General features: G+C 36.9%; 1 protein-coding gene across 1 annotated transcript in view; it reads left to right on the top strand.

Moving 5' to 3' along the window:
* Window positions 1-21,847, top strand: part of DPYD (dihydropyrimidine dehydrogenase) — a 364,617-nt gene that overhangs the window by 15,996 nt on the left and 326,774 nt on the right. The window contains exon 2 of the mRNA XM_075156366.1: window positions 5,924-6,034. Coding sequence (XP_075012467.1) covers window positions 5,924-6,034 — 111 coding nt within the window. The remainder of the gene's footprint in view (window positions 1-5,923; window positions 6,035-21,847) is intronic.

Genomic DNA, 21,847 nt, shown 5'->3' with positions numbered 1-21,847 from the left:
TCGCAGTCAACTTGTGGCTTTGCTCACACGTGCAGCTGTTTCCGTAACAGAAAACATATCTGGTAATATACAAAAATAATTCTTTGGGGGTTTTCCTTCTGAGTCCCATGCTGTCTGGGATCCTTTCTGGTTCTAGAATTTGGTTCTCCAAAGGCTGGCCACACTATTCCCCTGACATCTGTAGTCATTTCACATTTCATCTAGTTTTCTCTGGCCTTCGTTGCCTCACAATTAAACGAGGCCTGAACTACTGTGAAAGCAGTCTTTTCTCCTTTTTGAAATTTTTGGTTGAATTCCTAAGATATATTGTCAGCCAGATTATATAAATGGTTTGTAAAGTTTCTCATCAGTTCAGATCTTCAGTAAGGAAATACATATTTGATACAAGTAGCAATTTATGAGATATTCTATCATACACAAGCATGAGGGAGAAATTCACAACATTTTTCTATATTCTTTCAATAATGAAAAACAACATAGAGCTAGCTTCTGGAAGACATGACACCATGGATACTTATTTTTTGAAATCTTGTTTATCTTTAGTGTTACAAACTTCTAGGACTAGAACTTGCTCTTGCTTATTTGGTAATGAAACTTCCACTTGCAATAGTTAGGGACTTTACACAGTGTTTGAAGTGCTGCATCTAACTGTTAGTGCTTCACGCAGTTTTCCAAAAGGCAGAGTAGAAATGAGAAGTAAAATGTGAACTAGGCAATTCAAATAAGATATTAATAGAAAGAGTTCATGCCATAGTCATCTTTTTCTTAACTGACATGATTTTTAAACAATACTCATTATTCTGGGTCATCTAATCTCATGAAAACAAATACTTCTAGCTTGAGTTCTTTGGTCTTTGACTGACAAATGCTAATAAAATTAGTTTCATGTTCAAATATATTAGAAAATATGAGGGGAAAAAACCCAGGTACTTGTTTCTGTCAGTGAATTAGCACTTGCATAGCTTTGAAATTAATTGTTTAGTATGCTCATTATTCTTAGAAAAAATAAGTATGTTCTCATTATGTTCACTTGGTGAACATATGTATCTTGCAATACATTTAATGTTACTTGCTGTGAGGGAGATTACAACTCTTTTTAAGGAAATTGGGTAGATTAATGGAATAGGGTGGGTTAAATTGCTCTCCACATGCATTCACTAGCATGCCTAGCCTACTCCTGCATTTTAATTGATGTATACAAAAGAGTTTAGCTGAGGATGCTCTGTGAAGCAACTGGAGTAAAACAGGATAGAACCTGTGTATTGCAGAGGCTGGGCTAGGTAAGTGTGCTGTATGCTAAAACAAAATGAATAACGCATGGGACCACATTTTATGCCCATAATCATAGTTTGCATGTGAATGGTTGCATTTTCAGCAGCTTCATCGTGGCTGTATGCGTATTGATCTGTGGCGAACTTCAGCAGGTGTTTTGGGGCTGTTCATAAAAAACTTGCCAAACAAGCTAGAGAAAGTGGACAGAATCCATGAAAAAGAGCAAATTACTACTTTGTCTTATTAAGAAGCCTATACAGTTTTAATACCGCAACCTGTGACAGAGCCTGAAGAGGGTTCTTCTGTTCCTTATTCTGGCTTTGAATTACCAGTAAAAAAGATGAGGATTACTAAGGACAAAATACTCCTGATGCAACTCATTGGTTTCAGTAGGAGTTCTTCCAGAAGCACAGTAATCTTAACTATTGAATTTTTACCAAATTTCCTGTTTCGAATGAGAGATAAGGTCCACATAACCAGGTCACCTTGCTAAGGTTGTTACTTTGGGGGGACAAAAAAAAAAAGAAAAAAGCTGAAGACTTCAAAGCTTAGTGCTTTAAAGAAAAGCTTTCAAAATTTGGAGTAATGTCATATATTTTACAAAGACAATGCTAGACTAGCAGTACTTTTTGACGACTGCCTTGAAGTTACTGCAGTCCTATGTTACCTATGATGTAAATTGTGCTTTTTTTCTTAACACCATCCCCTCTCTGCCCCTCCTCCCCCACCTCAGTTGGTGTTGGAGCGTTCCTAATAAGCATAGTGCTTCCATAACTTTATATTTTATTTTGCTGAATATGCATTTAATTAAAAATCAGATTTAATTGCAATAGCTTTTTATGATTTCAGCTAAAAAGGTGACTTTATGAGATGGGAATAAAATGGGTGTGACACTTTTAATGAAATGAAATTTCTATACCAGAAATTTATGTTGGATCACCGCAGAGCATGTGCCAAACTTGTCTTGATTTACCTGAAAATGCTGTATCAGAAACAGGACTCCCAACTGCAGAATGTGTCCTATCCTGAATGACTGCTTTGAAATCACTTGTTCTGGAGTAATATTAATTCAAATTCTTGATAAATTACTCATTGTAATATAACATGCTGTTTTAAAACTTTTACAGCCTTTTCATTAATAGATGATAGTGAAGATTAGAGCTAGTATTTTTTGTGTAGACTTCTTAATCATAGCCTTTAAAGTAGAAGCTGAGCAATAAACATCTAATGAATAGCTTATGGCAAGTTTATTCTCAAAAGCTATGTTACTGTGTTGGCACAGATCAGCATAACCATTTATCGCTAAATTCTCAAAATTTAAAAACTGTAGCTATCACTTATACATGCTAGTCATTCTCAATGTACATTACATACGAGTATATTATAGCATTTTAGGATACTTGCAACGTAAATCAATATATGTTAGTCATAATGAATACATTCCCTTCTAGAAGAGGATGTATTAAGGAATTAAAGCATTCTTTAATATTTTTTGGCTTATAATAATCTTTGTCTTTTAAAAGACATAAAAGAAATCATTGTTATGGGTTATTATTAAAGGAATTCCTTAAGGTAGTCATATTTGAGGGAGTTATCTGCAATATATATTGAGTTGTGTTCTGTAGAGACAGACCACTTGGCTTTTTTCCCAAAGTGAAGTCTTCAAATTAATCTATGGAAATAACGAAAGTAAGTATAATACTTTGGTGGTGCCCATAATCATCAGTGTTGTGCAAAGCTGCAAGCTTAACTCTTACTATGCATGTTGTACGGCTGTGCCACAAGTGTGTACTCAACATGGGTTGAATTTACTTCTATGTGCTTACTGAGAGCCCTATTTCTTTCTTCATCAACATAGTACCTAAATAGATTTCTACAAAAATACAGTAGCATTATATTCTGATTTGCAGCCATTAATGATAATGGATTTATACCTACTTTATTTTTAATGAAATAAATGTGGCCATTTATGTAAAACACTAAATATATAATTCATAGGTTTGCCATTACTATACAAATAGCATCTTAATGTGAAATTCAAAGTTCATAGTACTCTGAAAAGTGATGTATTATGTACCCACATCCTGCATTGGGGAACTTGAGTCTTGCCCTTTCAACATCTGGAGAGATCAAACAACAGCTCTTCTGGCAAGAATGAGAATTTATGTAGCAGAATAAGCATGGGACAAGCAAGATCACAGATGCCCAAATAATTCTCCTCACCAATGAGCTCTCCTGCTGGTCAGATGGCCACTGTGTTTGAGAGATTGGAGGTCTCAGGATTCCTTTCTTGCATGTCCATGATGGTTTATTTTTGTTTAGCTGGGTGCATACATTAAGTGTTAGTTGCAACGCTCCCTCTAGAACTTTCTTCTCAGTCATTTTCGACTGACTGGCTGACCTGCCTGAATTTATTTGTTGAATTTACTAAATGTCTGACTAGCTGTAAGCTGCAGAAAACCAACCAGGGAACTGAAATGAATAGGAAGAAAACACCCTCACTAATTTTCCTTTCTGACAGTTTAAGCATTTACATTGCTTTCCCATTTAGGCGGTTAACTTCTGAGCAGTTCTTAAACACCAGGGACCTCTAGCTAGAACAGCCACCTTGGACAGCAATCCAAGATTTAGGCAGATAGTATATTCTTTAGGTAGTGGGAATATAAGCAATTTTTATGTTGTATATGTGATTTAGTATGTCCTGTGCCAGTTTTATTTCAGATGTAATTCTGGGACATGCTGCGCTACATAGTCCTTTTGGATTTCTGCAACTGTTGCGCTTGGAGCCATGCTCCTGCTGCAGAATTCCAACAGGAGCAAACATATGGGGATTCTTCCGTCCTTGGCTTGCCCCACCATTTGTTCCATGTTTTAAACCAACTGGTGCTGTACCCAGTAGAGTACATCTGTTACAGTTTATTACTAGAAAATTGCAATTCATTTCATTTTGCTAAAATAATTATAATATTCATGGCCAAGAGTACTGCATTAAGCAATTACAAAAGAGAGTAGGCAAAATTTTGGTAAAGTGTATGTGTGATTCAGGACCTACTGCCCGGTTTGGGTGATTTCAGCACTCAACAGCCTATCAGCAATGAGTCAGATGTGCTCTGACAGTTGAGTTTGATCATCTCGAGAAATTAAAGTAGCAACTGAGATGCTGTAAGTGACATCCCTTATGTGAATGTCCCTGCTCTGTTTTAATTAAGAATGAAATAAATTAGCATAAACCACCACTGAATGCATTTGGTTGCCACATCTTGCCTGAGGTACTCAGCTGCGGAACACCCAGAAATGGAGCAGCATCTTTACTGCTGGAATTGCAGAGGTACATCTGATTACACCCTCTAACTCTTCCTGAAAGTCAACAGCATGTAGGCTGCTAAATAGTCTATACCTTTTTGAATATTGTAACCCACTTTTTTGTCTCTCTGTGCTTCAGGCAAGCTGGAAGTTACTCTGTTGGACTGTGTTATTATTTGCAGGTAGAATTTTCAAGTAGGTGAGATTTCTGTTTTGTGAGAAAAATGGATTACTGATCAGTCCAGAGTAAGCATTAAATAGTTGATTAGAAAGTAACTGCTTTGCATTTAAAAAAAAAAGTCCCCATAAACATCAACACAATAAAATCTTAATACAACAGATTACTTTTTCATCATTATCAGCCCTCAAGCAGACTTTTAAAATAAGGAAACATCCTGATATAATATTCATAACTCCATCATACTCATCATGTTCTGTCTCCATTTTTGTAAGTCAGTCTCACACATCTTTGACATATAGTAACAGAATAAGCACATCCTATTCACCACTGTGGAGAAGTATAGTGCTAAAGTCAAGTTTTTTTAAAAGAAAACTTACAAAACCAGTTCCAGGAGGTACAACCAACAATATGCCTGTGTTGGTTCTCCATCGCAGACCTGAGTCTGGATCTGTCACTTGCAGGCTGTTCACACTCACCCCTTGAATTAAATGAGGTCAGTTTTGCTGTGGAAACCTGTCATTTGCCTGATTTGAAAGAGAGCTCGGGTTCCAGAAAGCTGATTTAATTTTTTGAGTTACAGTAGTATAATGAAAGACATTACAAACTTCATTCTGCCTGTGGTGTCAGACCACCACTGTCACTTAAAAGTACAGCTATATTTGCAACGTTTGTTTGTGTCTTTGCAAATAAAAGCATTGTAAGAGAAATGAAGTTAACTCCTCAGCTCACTAGGTGTAGAAGCAGGTTCCTGTGAAGGGGGAGTTGGAATTTATACTGAAATGATGAAACATCGAGAAATAACCCAGATACTTTAAAATATTTTTGCTTGTTCTGCTTTATGAGTGTTACTTGGAGTGATATAATGAAGCAGAATTATGTGTTTCTATATGCTGTACATTACAAACATCTGGGAATGGAAACCATTACCATGGCCACTAAGTATAATTCTATTTTCTAGCAGTCCTAGAAATGTCTTTACTCAAAATCTAAGTGGTGTGGACAATAGAAATCTAAACAAATTCGTATGAAGTTGGGCTATAATATTGAGAAATTGTGTTTTGTTTTTGCATAGCACTGTAAATAAGTGTGTGAGGTGTGATTTAAGAGGCTTTGAACTTTTTTGGAAATTTTATCTATATTTTAATATTTTCTGTTTTCTTTCTACAGAACATTCTGGCTTTAAATCCCCGAAAACAGACACATGCAACTCTTCATTCAACTGCAGCAAAGAAACAAGTCAAGAAGCAATGGAAAAGGAATTCTGACAAAAGCTGTTCAGTAAGTGCATGTTTATTATTGCATCTGGAACATGCAATAAATCATTGAGGCGGAAATCTCAGTTGTGTGAGAAATTCAAATTTGAGTTTCCTGTGTTTGTTCAGTAGCCAAATTTGGCTTCTAGTTCTGTTCCTGTAGATACAAAGTTACTTTGTGACCAGCTATTTACTTTTCAGAACCAAGTACATGCTATACATTTTTCCTTTTTGGTGATTTAGTAAGTCTTTGATGCAACTTGTTCCCCTTTTGTTATGGAGTCTGATCCGTCTCAAGTATCAAGTGGTATCACAGCTGGCCCACCACCTCCCGAGCCTCGCAGAGCCACTTGCTCTCCCTGGGTAGCCAGCATCAGCTGCCTCTTCTGTACCCTGCAGGGCTGCTGCCCACTTGCTTCTTTTCTTTCTGTTTTCCAAGAGTAACACTGGGTAGAGCAGCACTTCACTATCCTTTCTGAGACGTTTAAAGGTAACTTTATTTCAGTACAGAAATAGGGGAACTCATCGTATGTACCTATTTTATATACACATGTGTCTATATATAGAGCTATCTAGATATGTTCTATATTTACATGACCATATGTATGTATGTTATATATAAATACATAAAGCTTAGATTAAAACATGGCTCTGGATTTTAAATTTTGTGCATTGTATTTTTAGGAAATAGTTTTAAAATAAATATTTTTTTATTATAAACTGTCTGTATTCTTCAGTATTTCTGCCATTAGATATCAATATCATTATTTTCTCTCTAGGTATTTATATTCCTAGTCTCAGTGTGACATTTGACTAATCCTATCAGACTTTGTCGTCTCTTTGATCTCTCGTCTGATTAGTTTTGTAGTGTTTTTACTGTCTTCCTACAGATTCTCTTAGATAATCCTCTAAATTCAGAAGTCTTTTAGGTAGAGTGTTACTACTTCATCTGCAGACTATTTCCCTTATGGGTACAATGTTATGGTGTCTTTTCATAGTGTTATCAAAACACCTTCTCCTAATAAGTAGGAAAATTTAGGTTTGATAGTTGATATTCATTTATTATTAAAAAAAACCCCAACAAAACACAAACCAAAACAAAAAACCCGCAAAGTTCCTCAGATTCTCAAAATAATGAAATCCAGTACGACCAACAAATACTTGCTGGAAGGAGCAACCCAGGGTATCCTTAGCATTTCAGCCATACTCTAGTATAGTTTCCTGTTTTGTAGCATTGATTATAAGCATCTCTCTCTTACTATAGCTAATATGCCCATTTTCTTAATTTATTTACTGGCTTAGATAATGTTATAATAACTGGAAACTAACGTACATGAAAAACTTCTGTCTGTAAACAAGGATGATTACTTTGGGATGTCTGATGCAGTTACTGCCCACAACTCTCTGTTCCTGCTGCACAGCTGGACACAGGACAGCTGCAGTTTACATTGTTATGTTTTCAGGTGACCTGTAATCAATACCGGGCTGTAAACTCCTCTGCTTTCAGAAACTGTTTGTTAAGAAGCTCAGGTATCCATGCAGCAGGGCAGCTAGGTATTTGTGTAGTAACCTGATTAGCTGTTCCAGTGTAAATTATCCTAGTTAGTTAAACTCCAAACTATAGCATACACATGTCTTCTTAATGGGTGTTAACAAGCATTTTCTAAAGCTTCTAGGCTTTAAGGTCACTGAGCTTTCCCCTATATCAGCCTTGTTTGATTTTTGAATTCAGTTTCTTCATAAAATGTTTGATATTTGAAGATTTTGCTGTTAACTGTGAAAGTGCATAGCTTTCTAGAAATTCTCTCTCTTTCTGCGTTCCTGCTCTTAGCTGTGTGTGCTTACCTCATGGTGTCTCAAATGTTCTTGGATCCCCAAGGCCTGAGGTTCTTGGCTCCCTAAGGCTTGAGCTTCCTGGGCTGTACAAACAGCACCGATTTTGGGTTCAGCGCTAGCTTGTGTGCCTTGGCTGGATTTTCAGTTGAAAGAAATTCTGAATGTTGTCAAATATTGCAGGATGATGTTTTGGCATAGGTTTACAATCTAATAAACAGCTTGGTTTTACAGTTCTGCATTACTGCATAGAGATCCGTGCAGTTATTAGGACCCTGCACTGACAGAGATCTGCTCACGTGTTGCAACTTACAGGGTTAAAGGTTAGAGATAAGCAAATAGGTATATATCTGTACATGTACGCACCTTCATCACAGATAGTTCTTATACTGTATATTATAAATTATTTGGTAGAAATGTCACATTATTTAGTTTGCAAGTCATGATAAAAAATGTAAAATGCTTGAAGAAACTGTAAAGGGGTAGTCCTTATTTTTTGGCCAGTAGTGGTCCTAGTTTTTAGAACTGTCAAACTTTACTCAGAAATATGTAGCTTACTTTTACTGTGCAAGATTTACCACACAACTTACTATTCTGACAGAAAAAGCCCTACAAAACTAAAAAAAATCAAACCTAAACATTTGTCTGGTATCCCATTGCGTCAAAGGGGTTAGGAAAAAATGAGAGACTTTTTACATTCTGCAGATCATTGTTGTTGAGTGGTTTTAATAAACAAAGAAAACAAAATGATAGAATCCTTTCCTAGCCTTCTTAAAATAAGAAAACTAATGTAGGAAAGGATACATTGAGCACAATTTTCTGTTGCAGTCTAAAAAGCCATTGGCAGTAATGTTTAGGCCTGCTAACGAACAGGTCAAGCTCTATTTGAAGTCCATAAGAAGTATACTTGTTTGCATTTCCTTAAAATCTGAATTTGGCTTTTAGCTTTGGATTCTTTTAAAGCTGTACTGACTCTGCCTTTGCAGAGTTACTGTTGGAGGGAAGGTGGGAGTATGAAAATACAAAACTAATTAAATTAACAGCCCTCAAAACTCTGAACAAAAGCTGCATCTGGTGAGGCACGCACACAGTGACTTTGTAATGTCTAATACACTTCCAGATGGCAGACTCACATATTTCCTCAGAATAATTACACAAGTGAAATTTTAACTCCTAGCCTACTCTGAGACACTTTGGGTTGCCCATTAAATGAGTTCTGAAGTGGAAACTGAGTGTCAATATCTTTCCTCAGCATTGGAAAAGCATTCTCCTGAAGGAAGGTTCAGTTATGCTTTCAATGAGTGCTATTGTTTGTTTACTGTTTTAGCAACCAAATTTTGCTGTAAAAATGATTTATAGCTGTAGATGCAAGATCAGTCAGCTTTCCTTCAGAAATTTTAACTCAGAGATTTAGATCAGAGTAGGCAAACTCTTTATTGCTGAGTCACCCTCGGTAACAGTGCTAAACCTAAGCATTAACATTGGTTTCTTCTGAATCATGCTGAAAAGTGGTATAAACAGGTGCCACTAGTCTGTCTGGGGAGACAGAGAGTTCTGTTGGTCAGAAGAAATTAAAAGTAGAAGACTTTTGAGATGGCTATACTAATAGTAAATCTCGGAGAAGGAAGCAAAATTTAGATCACATTAGGTAATCACTTTACAGATAAAACTAAAGCAAAGAAATGAACTGTAGATGCTGTGAAGACTTGCGTTGATTTCAGGGTTTTCCTAGGTAGTTCAGGATTGTTTAGACATCTGATTTATGTTTTTATTTATGGTTCCCAACTCTCTATAATTCCATTTCTGTACGTATTTTATGCTTGCTGACATTTAAATCGCAAACTAGATGGGCACGCATTATGTGCATTTGCATTACACCCAGCACACTGAACTCCTTGCTTTATGAATAGGGTTTCTGAGCATTATGGGACGAGTTCTGCTTTTACCTTGTACATGTGTGGTTTTGTTGTTTTAATGAAATTAACCTCTGCAATTTTTATAAATTCACATGTCACTGGAGAATTCAGTGGGATATTGTAGTCCATCCTTTTTTTGTAATGAAACCTTGGAGGTACCTACTAAGGATAGGTGAGAAGATGATATAGACCCACCTATGTATTCAGACTTTCTTCAGTTTCTGCATTTAGAAATAATAGTAATAATTGCTCCAGATGGAAGAGTTGGAAGTATTTCAACAAGACAAGAAAGGTGAAAAGGAAATGGGGTTTAAATTGGTTTGTAGTTAATTGCCATAGCCTGTCACAGTATTGATTTTTCTGGCAGTACTAGCATTGTTCTTTGTCCTTACATTTGCTAAGCCTGATCAGTATTGTGCAACAAGAGCCTTTCTTCCTTGAACAAAATCATTTTTAAGCTCAGCTTTTTTGCCGGGGCATCACTTTTGGCCAAGAGTCTTTAACTGTTCTATAGTTCTTTCCAGACATTAGAGAGAACCAAATTCTTCACCTTGTATTTTTCTGTGCAACATTAAGGTGCAACTACCAGATTGTTCTGTGCTAACTGTGGAGAGTGAGATCTGCAATACACTGCAAGAAGTAACAGATCACGCTGCTCTCTAAATTCAGAGGACAAGGTTGCTTCCTTAAAACAATAGAAACGAGTTTGCTAAAACTTCAAACTGCTTTTTACCTTGTTAGTATTTCTGTGGCTGTCACTGCTACATATGAATGTCTGTAAAAAGGAATTCTTATTTAAAAAAAAGGCTTGTAAGGACCTCTTAGTGTACAAATGTCCAAGCTTGCATAGAAAAACCTGTAAATAAGATGATTCTTTCTCAGCTATAATCAGTTTGTTACTCTAAGTATTGCCTTCCAGTGAGATGGAAACATGCCATGTGATTTTTGTGCCCAATCGTGTGTCATGGTTACAGAATAATCAAGTTAGCAGTTCACAAATAACTGATGGGTTGAAGCAGAAATAGCGCAAATTGCAAACAAGTAGATATGAAACCCAGTTTACCCGAGGCCTGAAATCAGGAACCTTAGTGAATAAATGCTTTCTCAGTGAATAATTTGGCCATTTCTAGACACATATTGATGAAAGATTATATATTTATAAATAAAAAATAATCCCAAATATTGTAAAATAGAGAACACTCATTAAAGGAAATCAACTCAATTATCTTTATAATCTAAATGTATAGTTTACCTTTGCAAATATTTATTTTTGTCTTCATTGCATATGAATATGCAAGTTTAGCTCTTTTCTGAATGAATATACAATGGCAGATGTCTCTCTAATCGCTGCTCTATTCAAACATTAATTGGTAGAACATATGTAGAATTCTACTAGTCTGAATAGGTATAGGATAGCAGCAGTCTTTTTAATCACATCACTATTCAACCACTAATTGGTGTGATGATTAAGGGACATTAGAGGGAGCACTTTGACATCTGATTCTTTGAACTGATGTCTGCTCAGGCTGCACTGTATTCATCATGGCCAGACTGATTTCTTAAATAAAACACACTGATTCCCAAATGTGGAAAATATTGCATTAGGATCTATTGAGGTGATTAGGGAATTTGAGAATGATTCTTTTATTTAACTAGTGATTGACTGTATATGCACAAACTATTCGTATGAATAATACATGGGTTACCGAGTATCAGAAAGAGCTGAGAAGTAACATCAAGAGATTTTTCTCTTTTTTCATAGTGTCAATAATTAAATATTAATAGACATTTAAAAATGTACAAGTTTAATCATTTAGCAGTCAAATTCCTACTCATGCATTTTTTAGATTAACTAATTACTCTGCATTTTCTCGTATCGATACCAAATGCTGGCATTTATAACCATTTTACTGGAATAAATGGTTTACATGTTTATATATGATATCACTTATACTTGCTCTAAGAAATGCGTATTATATATTATATCCTTGAATTTTCTGTTTTATTTTAGTTTCAATATCTTGAGGTGTTTTCATTAGAATATCTCAATACCTCCTAACTTGCCTGACTGCTATAAATTAGTGCTTTGTGTATCGAATTGTAAATACTAGCTGATGGCAAGTTATGCCAAATCTTTTTTAGTCCTCTGCAAAAGGTTCCTTCTTACCTTGTGGCTCTCCTGCAGGGCTGTGCAAAACCACCTCTGACCTCTTAACTTCCTCTGTTCAGAGTTCTTCAGGTTTGGTGTTCTTCAGATTTGATGTTGGATGATTCCCCTTCTTACAGAGCAGCACTCACCAAAGATTTTTAGTTCCAGGTGTATTTCTGATCTTAACCATTTCAGAACTGAAGTGTCTCAGAGTTGCAAATTGTTTGGTTTTACACATACATATATGACAAAATGAAAAATGCTTGTCTGCTGCAAATGCTGAATTCTAGTAAGTCTGATCAACTCACTCCCCTTCATTAAAGCTGAGCAGATCAGAGAGTAGAGATAGGACCAGAAACAATCTTCATTGTTAACTGTCATCTTCTGCTTAGCTGTATATTCTTTTAGATGTGGATTTCTATATGTGCACTTTCTTGTAGTTATTGGGTGGAGATAAAGGTGCTTTCTTGTGTTGGTGTATTGGAAAACAGAATAAGACTAGCTTCTCTTTTTTCAGCTCCTCTACTCCCACTTTTTCCTTCTTTTGTAAACCTTTGCCTTTACTGAAGCCTATACTGAAACCTATACTGCTCTTTCCTTTCCTCTCCTAGACTTTCTTCTTGTATAGCGAAAGCCCTATCTCTGTTCTGTTTAGAAATCTGTAAAATTAAAAATGATCACGAGCTTTAGGTTGAGAAATTGTAAGTGCTTGAACATCATTTCTTGGAGAAACCTGAAGTAATTACTCACTTCAGATCTATTTATATTGTCCAAGTCCTGGAAGACATCTGCTCGCTAGAAGTAAAAGGAGCTGGGAGACCAATTTTAGTGTGGAGGAAATAGTATAGCTTGCTGAATGCTGTATTTTAAGCAGGGCTGGTAGCGCTGTCCAATATTAAGTTGCACTGAAGTGTTCATTACAAGACCTTGCTTGTCGTTTGTCTGCAACTTTGCCATATACTTGGACAAAAATTTTCTGAGTACCAGTCCATCACTTCTTTTATGCATATTAAAAAATCAGTCAAATATGCGTATCAAAAAATCACTTGATTTAAATAGGAATGAACAGGTCTTGCAGAAAAGCTTGGTTTTGATCTTTTAACCAATCCTGATAGCATTATATTTAAAAAAACACTAGCATCCTCATGCTTTCAAACAAGGATGCATAACAGGCTGGGGATTGAAAAAGTATGTGGGTACAACAGAACTGTCCAGAAGCTTTGAAAACCTTATCTTGACCAGTTTCTATTGCATTTTTATCACAATGTACAGTCCACAGATAGAGAGCAGTTAACTGCCTCATCACTTGCTACTCCTTTGCTTACAATATTCCGTATTCTTTGCTTACAGTAGTGTCCTGGTTTCAGGAACTCTTAAATTTTTGTTGGTGCATCTCAGGAATGATTTGAGACTTTCATAATGATTTCTTTGTAGTTTTATAAACTGATACATTGTTTGAATATAGTTTTGAAAATAAACATAGTATCCCATCCAGTATTGATATCAGAAATAACGTTTTTGGGATTCTTCAGTCTGCAGAGATGCTCCTTGGTACAAGAGCCTTCCGTATAGCATGTGCACTTCACATTGTTGAAGTGGGAACTGGTGGGTGGTCCAGTCTCTGGAGCTGTGGTGTTGCCATGTCGAAACATATTCCCTCTTAGTCTTTCTGGCTACGTGCCTTTTCCAGCAGTTCCAGCAGTCTTCAGAAAGCTACATGTATGTGTTTTCTGCAGTCACTTCTTCCATCTCCAGCCAGTCCTGTTTCTTCAACAAGTATCTGGAACAATCACTCAGCAAAACTTTCTATTCCCCTCTGATACTGAGAATAGGACAACAACCTACTGTAGCTTAATTGCTAGCTAAAGTGCAAGAGGCTTTCTTCTATAGAGCTAAAGATCCTACCACGTGCATTCCCTTTGAAAATTATCAAGTTGTAATTCATGTCTTTTTGTATTTTCCTTTAAAAAAATAAGTTGAAGTTTTCTTGTTCATGTACCATGTGAGAGGAACGTTATTAACATTGCTAAATCAAGTAAATAAATTAAGAAGCATCCAAATGCCTACCTGTGTAGTTACCTTAAAGGATATGCACTATTCAGGAAAGGCAAACATAACGGTAAGGCATTTTATGTTAATAATGCAACAGATGGTAAAAAGATAGCAAGGGTAAAACCAAATCTTTATGGATCAAAATCACTTTAGGGAAGGGCAGTAAACTAATTTCTAGTGTGCTGAGAATATGCTATAGAGTCTCCACGCAGCAGGTTTAAATTCGGCTATGGCTGTAAATAGAAATCAATCTAATCATAGAAACATAAAAATGTAGGTTTGAGAGGGATAGTGAGAGAATTTCTGGATTGGATCAGGATGAAATATAGCTAGACGTTTCTTGACAGGTATTTGTATAACCCATTTCTAAAGGCATATGATGTTGGAGACTTCTCATTCTTGTTAGTGTTTAATCAATGCAACAGCAAGTTTTTCCTAAAATAGACTATATTTCATTTGTTGAAGTTCAAACTGTCATATTGTCCTTCTCCTCCTACTTGCAGAACAATTGATGATTGTTCCTTTTTGGTATAAAATCCGTTATAATAGAAGATTCCTGTTAGATACCCTTCCAGTTCTCTGTTTTCCTTCAAGTCTTCTTTGCTGGTCATGTTTTCTGAAACTGTTATTTTGATGCTTTTCTTTGGATTTTCATTTTCTGCATCTTTCTTGAATCATGATGATGAAAAATTACACAATTTTTCAGCTGGGACCTAGCTAGCACAGAGTAGAATGAAATAATTTCTTTGCCTCACACACTGAACTATCCCACAATGTGCTGTTCCTTCTACAAGAGCATTGGATTATCTTGTATTCAATTTATGGCCTAAATTCTGACCCTTCAAGTTGGCTTGATTTTTAAATTCTTATCTTGCCCTTTAAAATGTTTAATATCTCCTCCTTCCCCGTTTCCCTTATTCCACTAAACATGATGTCGGTAGAAACCATTAGTATATTCTTCTTTTCCAGCTATCCAAGTCGCTGGGGTCCTGGGTGAATCATGAAGCATCTTGATTCAGGTCCTTTTTCAGTGATAGAAAACAAGCTAGGGGTTGTTTTTCAGTAAGTTGTGCATTCACTGGATATTTGTTTTATCCAGACTACATTTTTGATGGGCTTATGAAAATGTGGTGTGGAATACTTGTAAAAAAAGGTTTATTCAAGATTTGTCCCATCTACCACTTACTCATGAGACCATTCATCCTCTTAAGGGTAGAAAATAGGATTGATTTAACTTTGTTTTTTACATGCCTGTGTTGGCTTTTTTTATATCCCATTATAATTTTTAATAAATGTACTCCATTTTCTCTGCTGGAGGCTATAATTGCTATTTTCACTCCCTTTTTTGTAAAGGAAAACGTTACGTTTGTCTCTTCTGGCCTTTTGGAACCCCAAGCCCTCAGAATCTTTGGGTGCAGTTGATAGTGGTCCAGGGATTGCTTCAGTAAGTTCCTTGATGATTCAGTGATACATGAACTGCATTTGTCTGATAAAAAAAGAAATTCCCAAACCTCTTTTTTCCATACTCAAGCCTGCAATCCCATGTTCTTGCTAAAAATAATACTTTTAGTAGTAGTTATGGCTATACCATGCCATCTTCATAAAGAGAGCAGGGAAGGCTGTGAATAATTCAGTTCACTCTGCATCATTTGTTATTTGCTCTCCTTTCCTGTACATAACCTGTACTTATCTTTATTTTCTTCTACTTCTCATGTATATAGAACCTTTTTCTTACTATTTTTTTGCTTCCTTGCTAATTGAAATTTGCTTGGTGCCTTAGCTTTCTGATTTTATTCCTACGGTGCTTGTGCTGTTCATTTATACTTAGAAATTTATGTACTTAGGTATAAGTCATAGTTTCCTTGCTTTTATGATTTTGATTTCCAGGCGATGGGGGAGACATGGTACGATCATAAAGGTCTGTTAAGTGCCTTTTTTTTTTCTTTTTTTCTTTTGCTCAGGAATAGTTTCCCTTTGTGCATTTCTGTCAGGGTTTGCCCTCTCTCCTGCTTTCCTTTACTGATCAGTATATCTTTCAGGAGACATATCAACCTGATCCTGAGTCTATTGAAATTACATTTTCTGAAGTTCACCATCCTCATTCTGTTACCCTCACAACTTTCTATACTTGGAATTGATTGTAATGCTATTAGAGAGTTAGGTCACTGTAAGACACTTTGACTTTCTATATACAGCCTGGAAAACCACAGATCCTAATAATGGTAGGGTGCAGGTATTCTTTGATGTGATAACTGACAAACTTTGTTAGTAACAGTCATTAAATCAGAAATGCTAACATAAAATTTAAAATAGTATCAACTCTTACTAATTCAGGTATCAAGCTGAATGGACTTTAGCCTTAAATTTAGCAAATGGGGGAGGTCATAGAATAGATAATCATAGAATATAATGTTCATCAAGCTTTTTTTTTTTGAGTTAATTTAATATAAATTCTATAGAAGAATTACCAAAATATATTTTATTATTTTACAAGACAAACTCAAAAGTTAAGAAAACTGTTTAGATCTCTGAACTGAACTAAACAGCTCAAAGACATGAATTTTGAGGAGATTGTTATTAATTCAAATATACAAAAGTTTTTTGGAATTTGCTTCCCAACTTGTAAAGAAGAGTTTCAGACTGAACTGGAAAACAACTTCGAAAAGAGTATGAGGATAACCCATAAGGAATTGAAAAAAATGGGATTGATGGGCAAAACAGGAAGTACAGAGGGAAAAATGAAGAACTTTCAAAAGTCAAGTTGAGTCACACCTGGCAAAAGAAATTAAAACAAATAGTAAAAGGTTATTCAGCTATATAAAACAAATAGTAAAAGGTCCTTAAGCTATCTAAATTAAAAGAAATAAAAGAACAAGGAAAGCCAGTGTGAAGATAGGATTAAACATCCTAGGTATTGTCAAAATCTTTGTAAATCATTGTCCTAGTTTCAGTAAAATGGGAGTAAAACAAGAGGTGGCTAATGGGCAGAGACAAGTGCAGAAATGGAAATTACCCCAGAAGGAAAACTTGGAGGGTTTAATCTCTGAAGTCAAAGGGACAGAAAAATGTCCATAAAGGTATCACAGAAAAGTTGACATGTGAAACTACAGGCCTAAGAGTAAAGCAAGCTGTATGTTATGGTACTTGATTAAAGAATAGCCGATGCAGTTTCTGTATGTTAGAAGATGGAGAATTGATGGGCAGCTCTAACTCTGTTAGTCTCATATCATCAGCATGCAAAACTTCGAAAACAAATTTTGAAGCAAAGATTTATCAAACGCGTTAAGGTAAATATAAGATGGAATAAGACATATTGGGCTTTATTGTTAGGGGTGAGATGATGTTTTTTATTTTTTTGTCCAATTAATAATGAAGTATCATCTGCTTAGATTAGAATAGTAACATGGATAAGGGACTGGCTAGAAAGGAAATGAAAGTGAGTAATGCTTAAAAAAGAGCTTCTGGGCTTTGATCAGAGCTTGTTGAAGGATCAGTCTTCAGATTCATACCATTTAATATTTTCATTAATGAGCTTGACATAAATATTAGGAGCATGTTACAAGAAAGTCGACAGGCGCTGTCAATACAGAAGACACTAGAACATCATAAAGAACTGTATGACATGGAAGTTTAGAATAAAAAAAGATAAGAATAAATTTAATAGTGCAATTAGGAGGCTCTACAGCCAAGGGCTGAGGATAAGAATGACTAGGAGCTTAATGGTTGGAATTAACAGAGAAGATGATTTAGAAATACCAGCTGATGGTTCAATCAACTGGATGAGAAAATCTGAATGTGAAAGCAAGAGAGTAACTCTGATCATCCAAGTTGTCTCTTCCAGTCTGCTGTATACTTTAATGTTTTGGACCATAGGCTTCTGACATAGCATGCTCAGTTATTCGATAGACTTTCTGTGCTGATTGCCACCTGTTAAAAGGGGATATTCGTAGTATGTAGGATAAATTGCTTTTAAATCACTTAAGATACTGTAGTGATGAGTGTCATTGAAATGTTCATGGGGAAAAATAGTTCTGCCTTCAGGTAAGTTTTTGAATAATGTGCAGTAAATAAGGCTACACATGAAGCAAAAATGTTGAAAGGCTATTGATTAGGTGAGCACTCTTTCTGAGTCAGGCAGCACTTGTGTGTAAAATAGCATATGATCATATCATTAAAAGTGATGTTTTGCTGCATATGCGTGAAGGGGCCAAATCAAGTTTTGAAACAGCAAACCTTTTTTAGGCATTTTTGAATTTAAGTGCTTGACTTCGCAATGCCTGTGTTTGTTTTATGGTGGCCTGTATCATCTATGGGTTCTGCTGTGTTCTCCAACCAACTCTACATACCCTTACGTTGGCCTTTAATTTCTACAGACATTACTGTGGGAATGAGGTTAATAAACTGGGATTATGTACCTGACTGAATATTAGTTTCTGTCCTTTGTTTACCTATGTGGATCATTTGCGGTTTCTCTTTACTACATAACAATTTGTAGCTGACAGATGTAGACTGATGCTGCTAAATATCTTTTTAAGGTACGTGCTCTGATGCGCATTCTTGTCACTTCATCATAGCTACTGATACTCTGCTATGCAGACATCAAATTGGTTTGAGGCTGATTTAGCTATATAAAAAATTCCCAAGTAATAACACTGACTTTGATGCCCTTACATGTTAACTGAACATTTTCTCCATTCTGTAGGGCTTCATCACAGGTTGGTCCTTAGCTAAATTAGGTAGTTACCTTTCGCTTTAGCATTTCTATTTCTTGACTCCCCTTCCTAATATCCTTAAAGTTTTAGTCCCTTGGATAAGCATTATTTCCATCCCAAAATTAAAAAGACTTCTTTCTCAGAAGTTGCCATTGGCTGTTGGAAGGAGTCTCTCATTTCTGTGGAATAAAAAAGGACTGTCAGGGAAACTGGCTTAGTATCTGTCCTCTTGAAATCTAATGTCTAGCTAATGCTGAATGATCAATACTTTGTAAAGTATGGACTTAATGAGCATTTGCTTCTAACTTTTGAAGATTGAGCCCAGCAAACTTTTGTTTTGAAAAAAAAGATGTGAGGGGAAGCTTTGCTTTCACTTCTGTCACGTCTGAAGTCATTAGAAATAATAGATATTGAAAATCTTAAAAGATTGGATTTATAAGCTTTTGGGAACAAACTTCACTTCCTTTATAATCCAACTGCAATTTTGACAATGCTTGGACCATTTTTCCCATCCTGTACAATCTGGAGGCTACCTACTATCTTTTCTTTAGTGTAAAAGCTTTCAGAAGCAACTTTGCAAGAGTGTAAGAAGTCAATCAGCCAGTAATGCATACACAGAATCTCAGCCAGTAATGCATACACAGTAACTATTTAAGAGTTGGGTGAATCAAAGAATTGTAGAATCATTAAGGTTGGAAAAGACCTCTAAGATCATCGAGTTCAACCGTCAACCCAACACCACCACGCCCACTAAACCATGTCCCTAAGCGCCTCATCTACACGTCTTTTAAATACTTCCAGGGACGGTGACTCAACCACTTCCCTGGGCAGCCTGTTCCAAGGCCTGACCACTCTTTCAGTAAAGAAATTTTTCCTAATGTCCAATCTAAACCTCCCTTGGCGCAACTTGAGGCCATTTCCTCTCGTCCTATCGCTTGTTACTTGGGAGAAGAGACCAACACCCACCTCGCTACAACCTCCTTTCAGGTAGTTGTAGAGCACAATGAGGTCTCCCCTCAGCCTCCTCTTCTCCAGACTAAACAGCCCCAGTTCCCTCAGCTGCTCCTCATAAGACTTGTGCTCCAGGCCCTTTATCAGCTTCGTTGCCCTTCTCTGGACACGCTCCAGCACCTCCATGTCCTTCTTGTAGTGAGGGGCCCAAAAGTGAACACAGTGTTTGAGGTGCGGCCTCACCAGTGCTGAGTACAGGGGCACGATCACCTCCCTGCTCCTGCTGGCCACACTATTTCTGATACAGGCCAGGATGCCATTGGCCTTCTTGGCCACCTGGGCACACTGCCGGCTCATGTTCAGCCGGCTGTCAACCAGCACCCCCAGGTCCTTTTCCTCTGGGCAGCTTTCCAGCCGCTCTTCCCCAAGCGTTGCCTGGGGTTGTTGTGACCGAAGTGCAGGACCCGGCACTTGGCCTTGTTGAACCTCATAGAGTTGGCCTCAGCCCATCGATCCAGCCTGTCCAGGTCCCTCTGCAGAGCCTTCCTACCCTTGAGCAGATCAACACTCCCGCCCAGCTTGGTGTCGTCTGCAGACTTACTGAGGGAGCACTCGATCCCCTCGTCCAGATCATTGATAAAGATCTTGAACAAGACCGGCCCCAGTACTGAGCCCTGGGGAACACCGCTCATGACCGGTCGCCAACTGGATTTAACTCCGTTGACCACAACTCTCTGGGCCCGGCCGTCCAGCCAGTTTTTTACCCAGCGAAGAGTGCACCTGTCTAGGCTGTGAGCTGCCAGCTTCTCTAGGAGAATGCCGTGGGAGACAGTGAATTTAACACAAATTTTAATTGCATAAGAAATATTATTTACATTCTATTTCTCAAAGCTTGTAACAGTAGTAGTATTAGTGAACAGTAATAACATATAAGCTGTGCGTGTTTTACAGAGTACATGAGAGACAAGGGAGCAGCATGCATCACAGTATGTGGCCATTTCTTGTGCTGGAAGAGTAGTCCTGTTGTTGGTGCTTTCTCTGGAGTTTTTCTTTCTCATTTATATTTTCCTGTGCATTTATTTGGTAGTGAACAGACAAACAATGCGAGAAGGATCTTGCATATATTTGTAGCAATAAGTCTGAAAAGCTCTGTTGCCACCAGGGCTCTAGAAAAGCTGTGGAGAGGTACAGGGCGTTGCTAGGCAACACCACATGGCCACAGATAGTACTTTTCTTTTAATTTATTTATTCTTCAGTTTGAGTGTGTCCTGCTTGGAGCCATTTGGGTAATAGTTAAGCAAGCACATAGAAATCAGATAGCTGCAGGAGTGGAATAAAGGAATGCAATATAAAAAAATAAGAAAGGAAAAGCCATGACACATAATGAAACAGACCAAGAGACATGAAATAATTAGTAAGGATAGGGGGAAAAAAGTAAACAAGTGTGGGGAAACAGAACGGGAGAGGAAAAAACCCAAGTAATGAAGAAAAAAAGAAGAAAAGGAAAGATAGGGCACTGTTGAAGAAAAATTAAAAATTGAAAGCTCAAACAGTGTATGCACAAGGGAAACAGGGAAACTGCTGCATAAGAATAAGAATTAAAAATTGGATATAAAAATGGCTTCGAGAAGAAAAAGGAGAAATTTGGTAATCGTGTTAAGAGAGTAATGATTTTTGTTTCTTTTTACTTTGCAGCCACCCTGCTCTTTCCTACTGCTCTGTTTGCACATACGCAATAGTAGTAGTGACACTCAGGAGCTGGGGACTGATTAATAAGTCCAATATGTTTTCCAGAGAGGAAAAATAATTTAAAGTAAGAGTTTCAGTGTTATGTAGAAAATATTCAGTGTGTATGTTTGAAAATAGGATTTTCAAAACTAGGTTACTGCATTTTATTGTAAAATGTGAATGATTATACTAAGGGCACTAAATTAAACTCTGGTTGCAGGGAGGGAGTGGGTGGTTCATACTCTCAAAGTTAAACACATTAAGCAGGGGCAGGTCTGTCCTGTGCAGTGTTCTGAGAACTAAAAGCCCTTCACTTGCAATAGTTGAAGCTACTTCTAGACTGGAGAATAGCATAGCCATGTGAGGAAAATGCTGTGACAGAGCCAGCCCTGCTGAGAGACTCAATTTATTAGCTCAGGAACTGTGCTACCTAGCCCAAATGTCTTGAGGAGCACTGTTTGTGGGACCTGAACTAGACTCCTCCAAAGAGTACTAAG

Source organism: Calonectris borealis, chromosome 8 (assembly GCF_964195595.1).
Source record: "Calonectris borealis chromosome 8, bCalBor7.hap1.2, whole genome shotgun sequence".
Classification (NCBI taxonomy): domain Eukaryota; kingdom Metazoa; phylum Chordata; class Aves; order Procellariiformes; family Procellariidae; genus Calonectris; species Calonectris borealis.
Note: the sequence above shows the minus strand (reverse complement) of the source record. Positions and strands in the feature narration are given on the sequence as shown.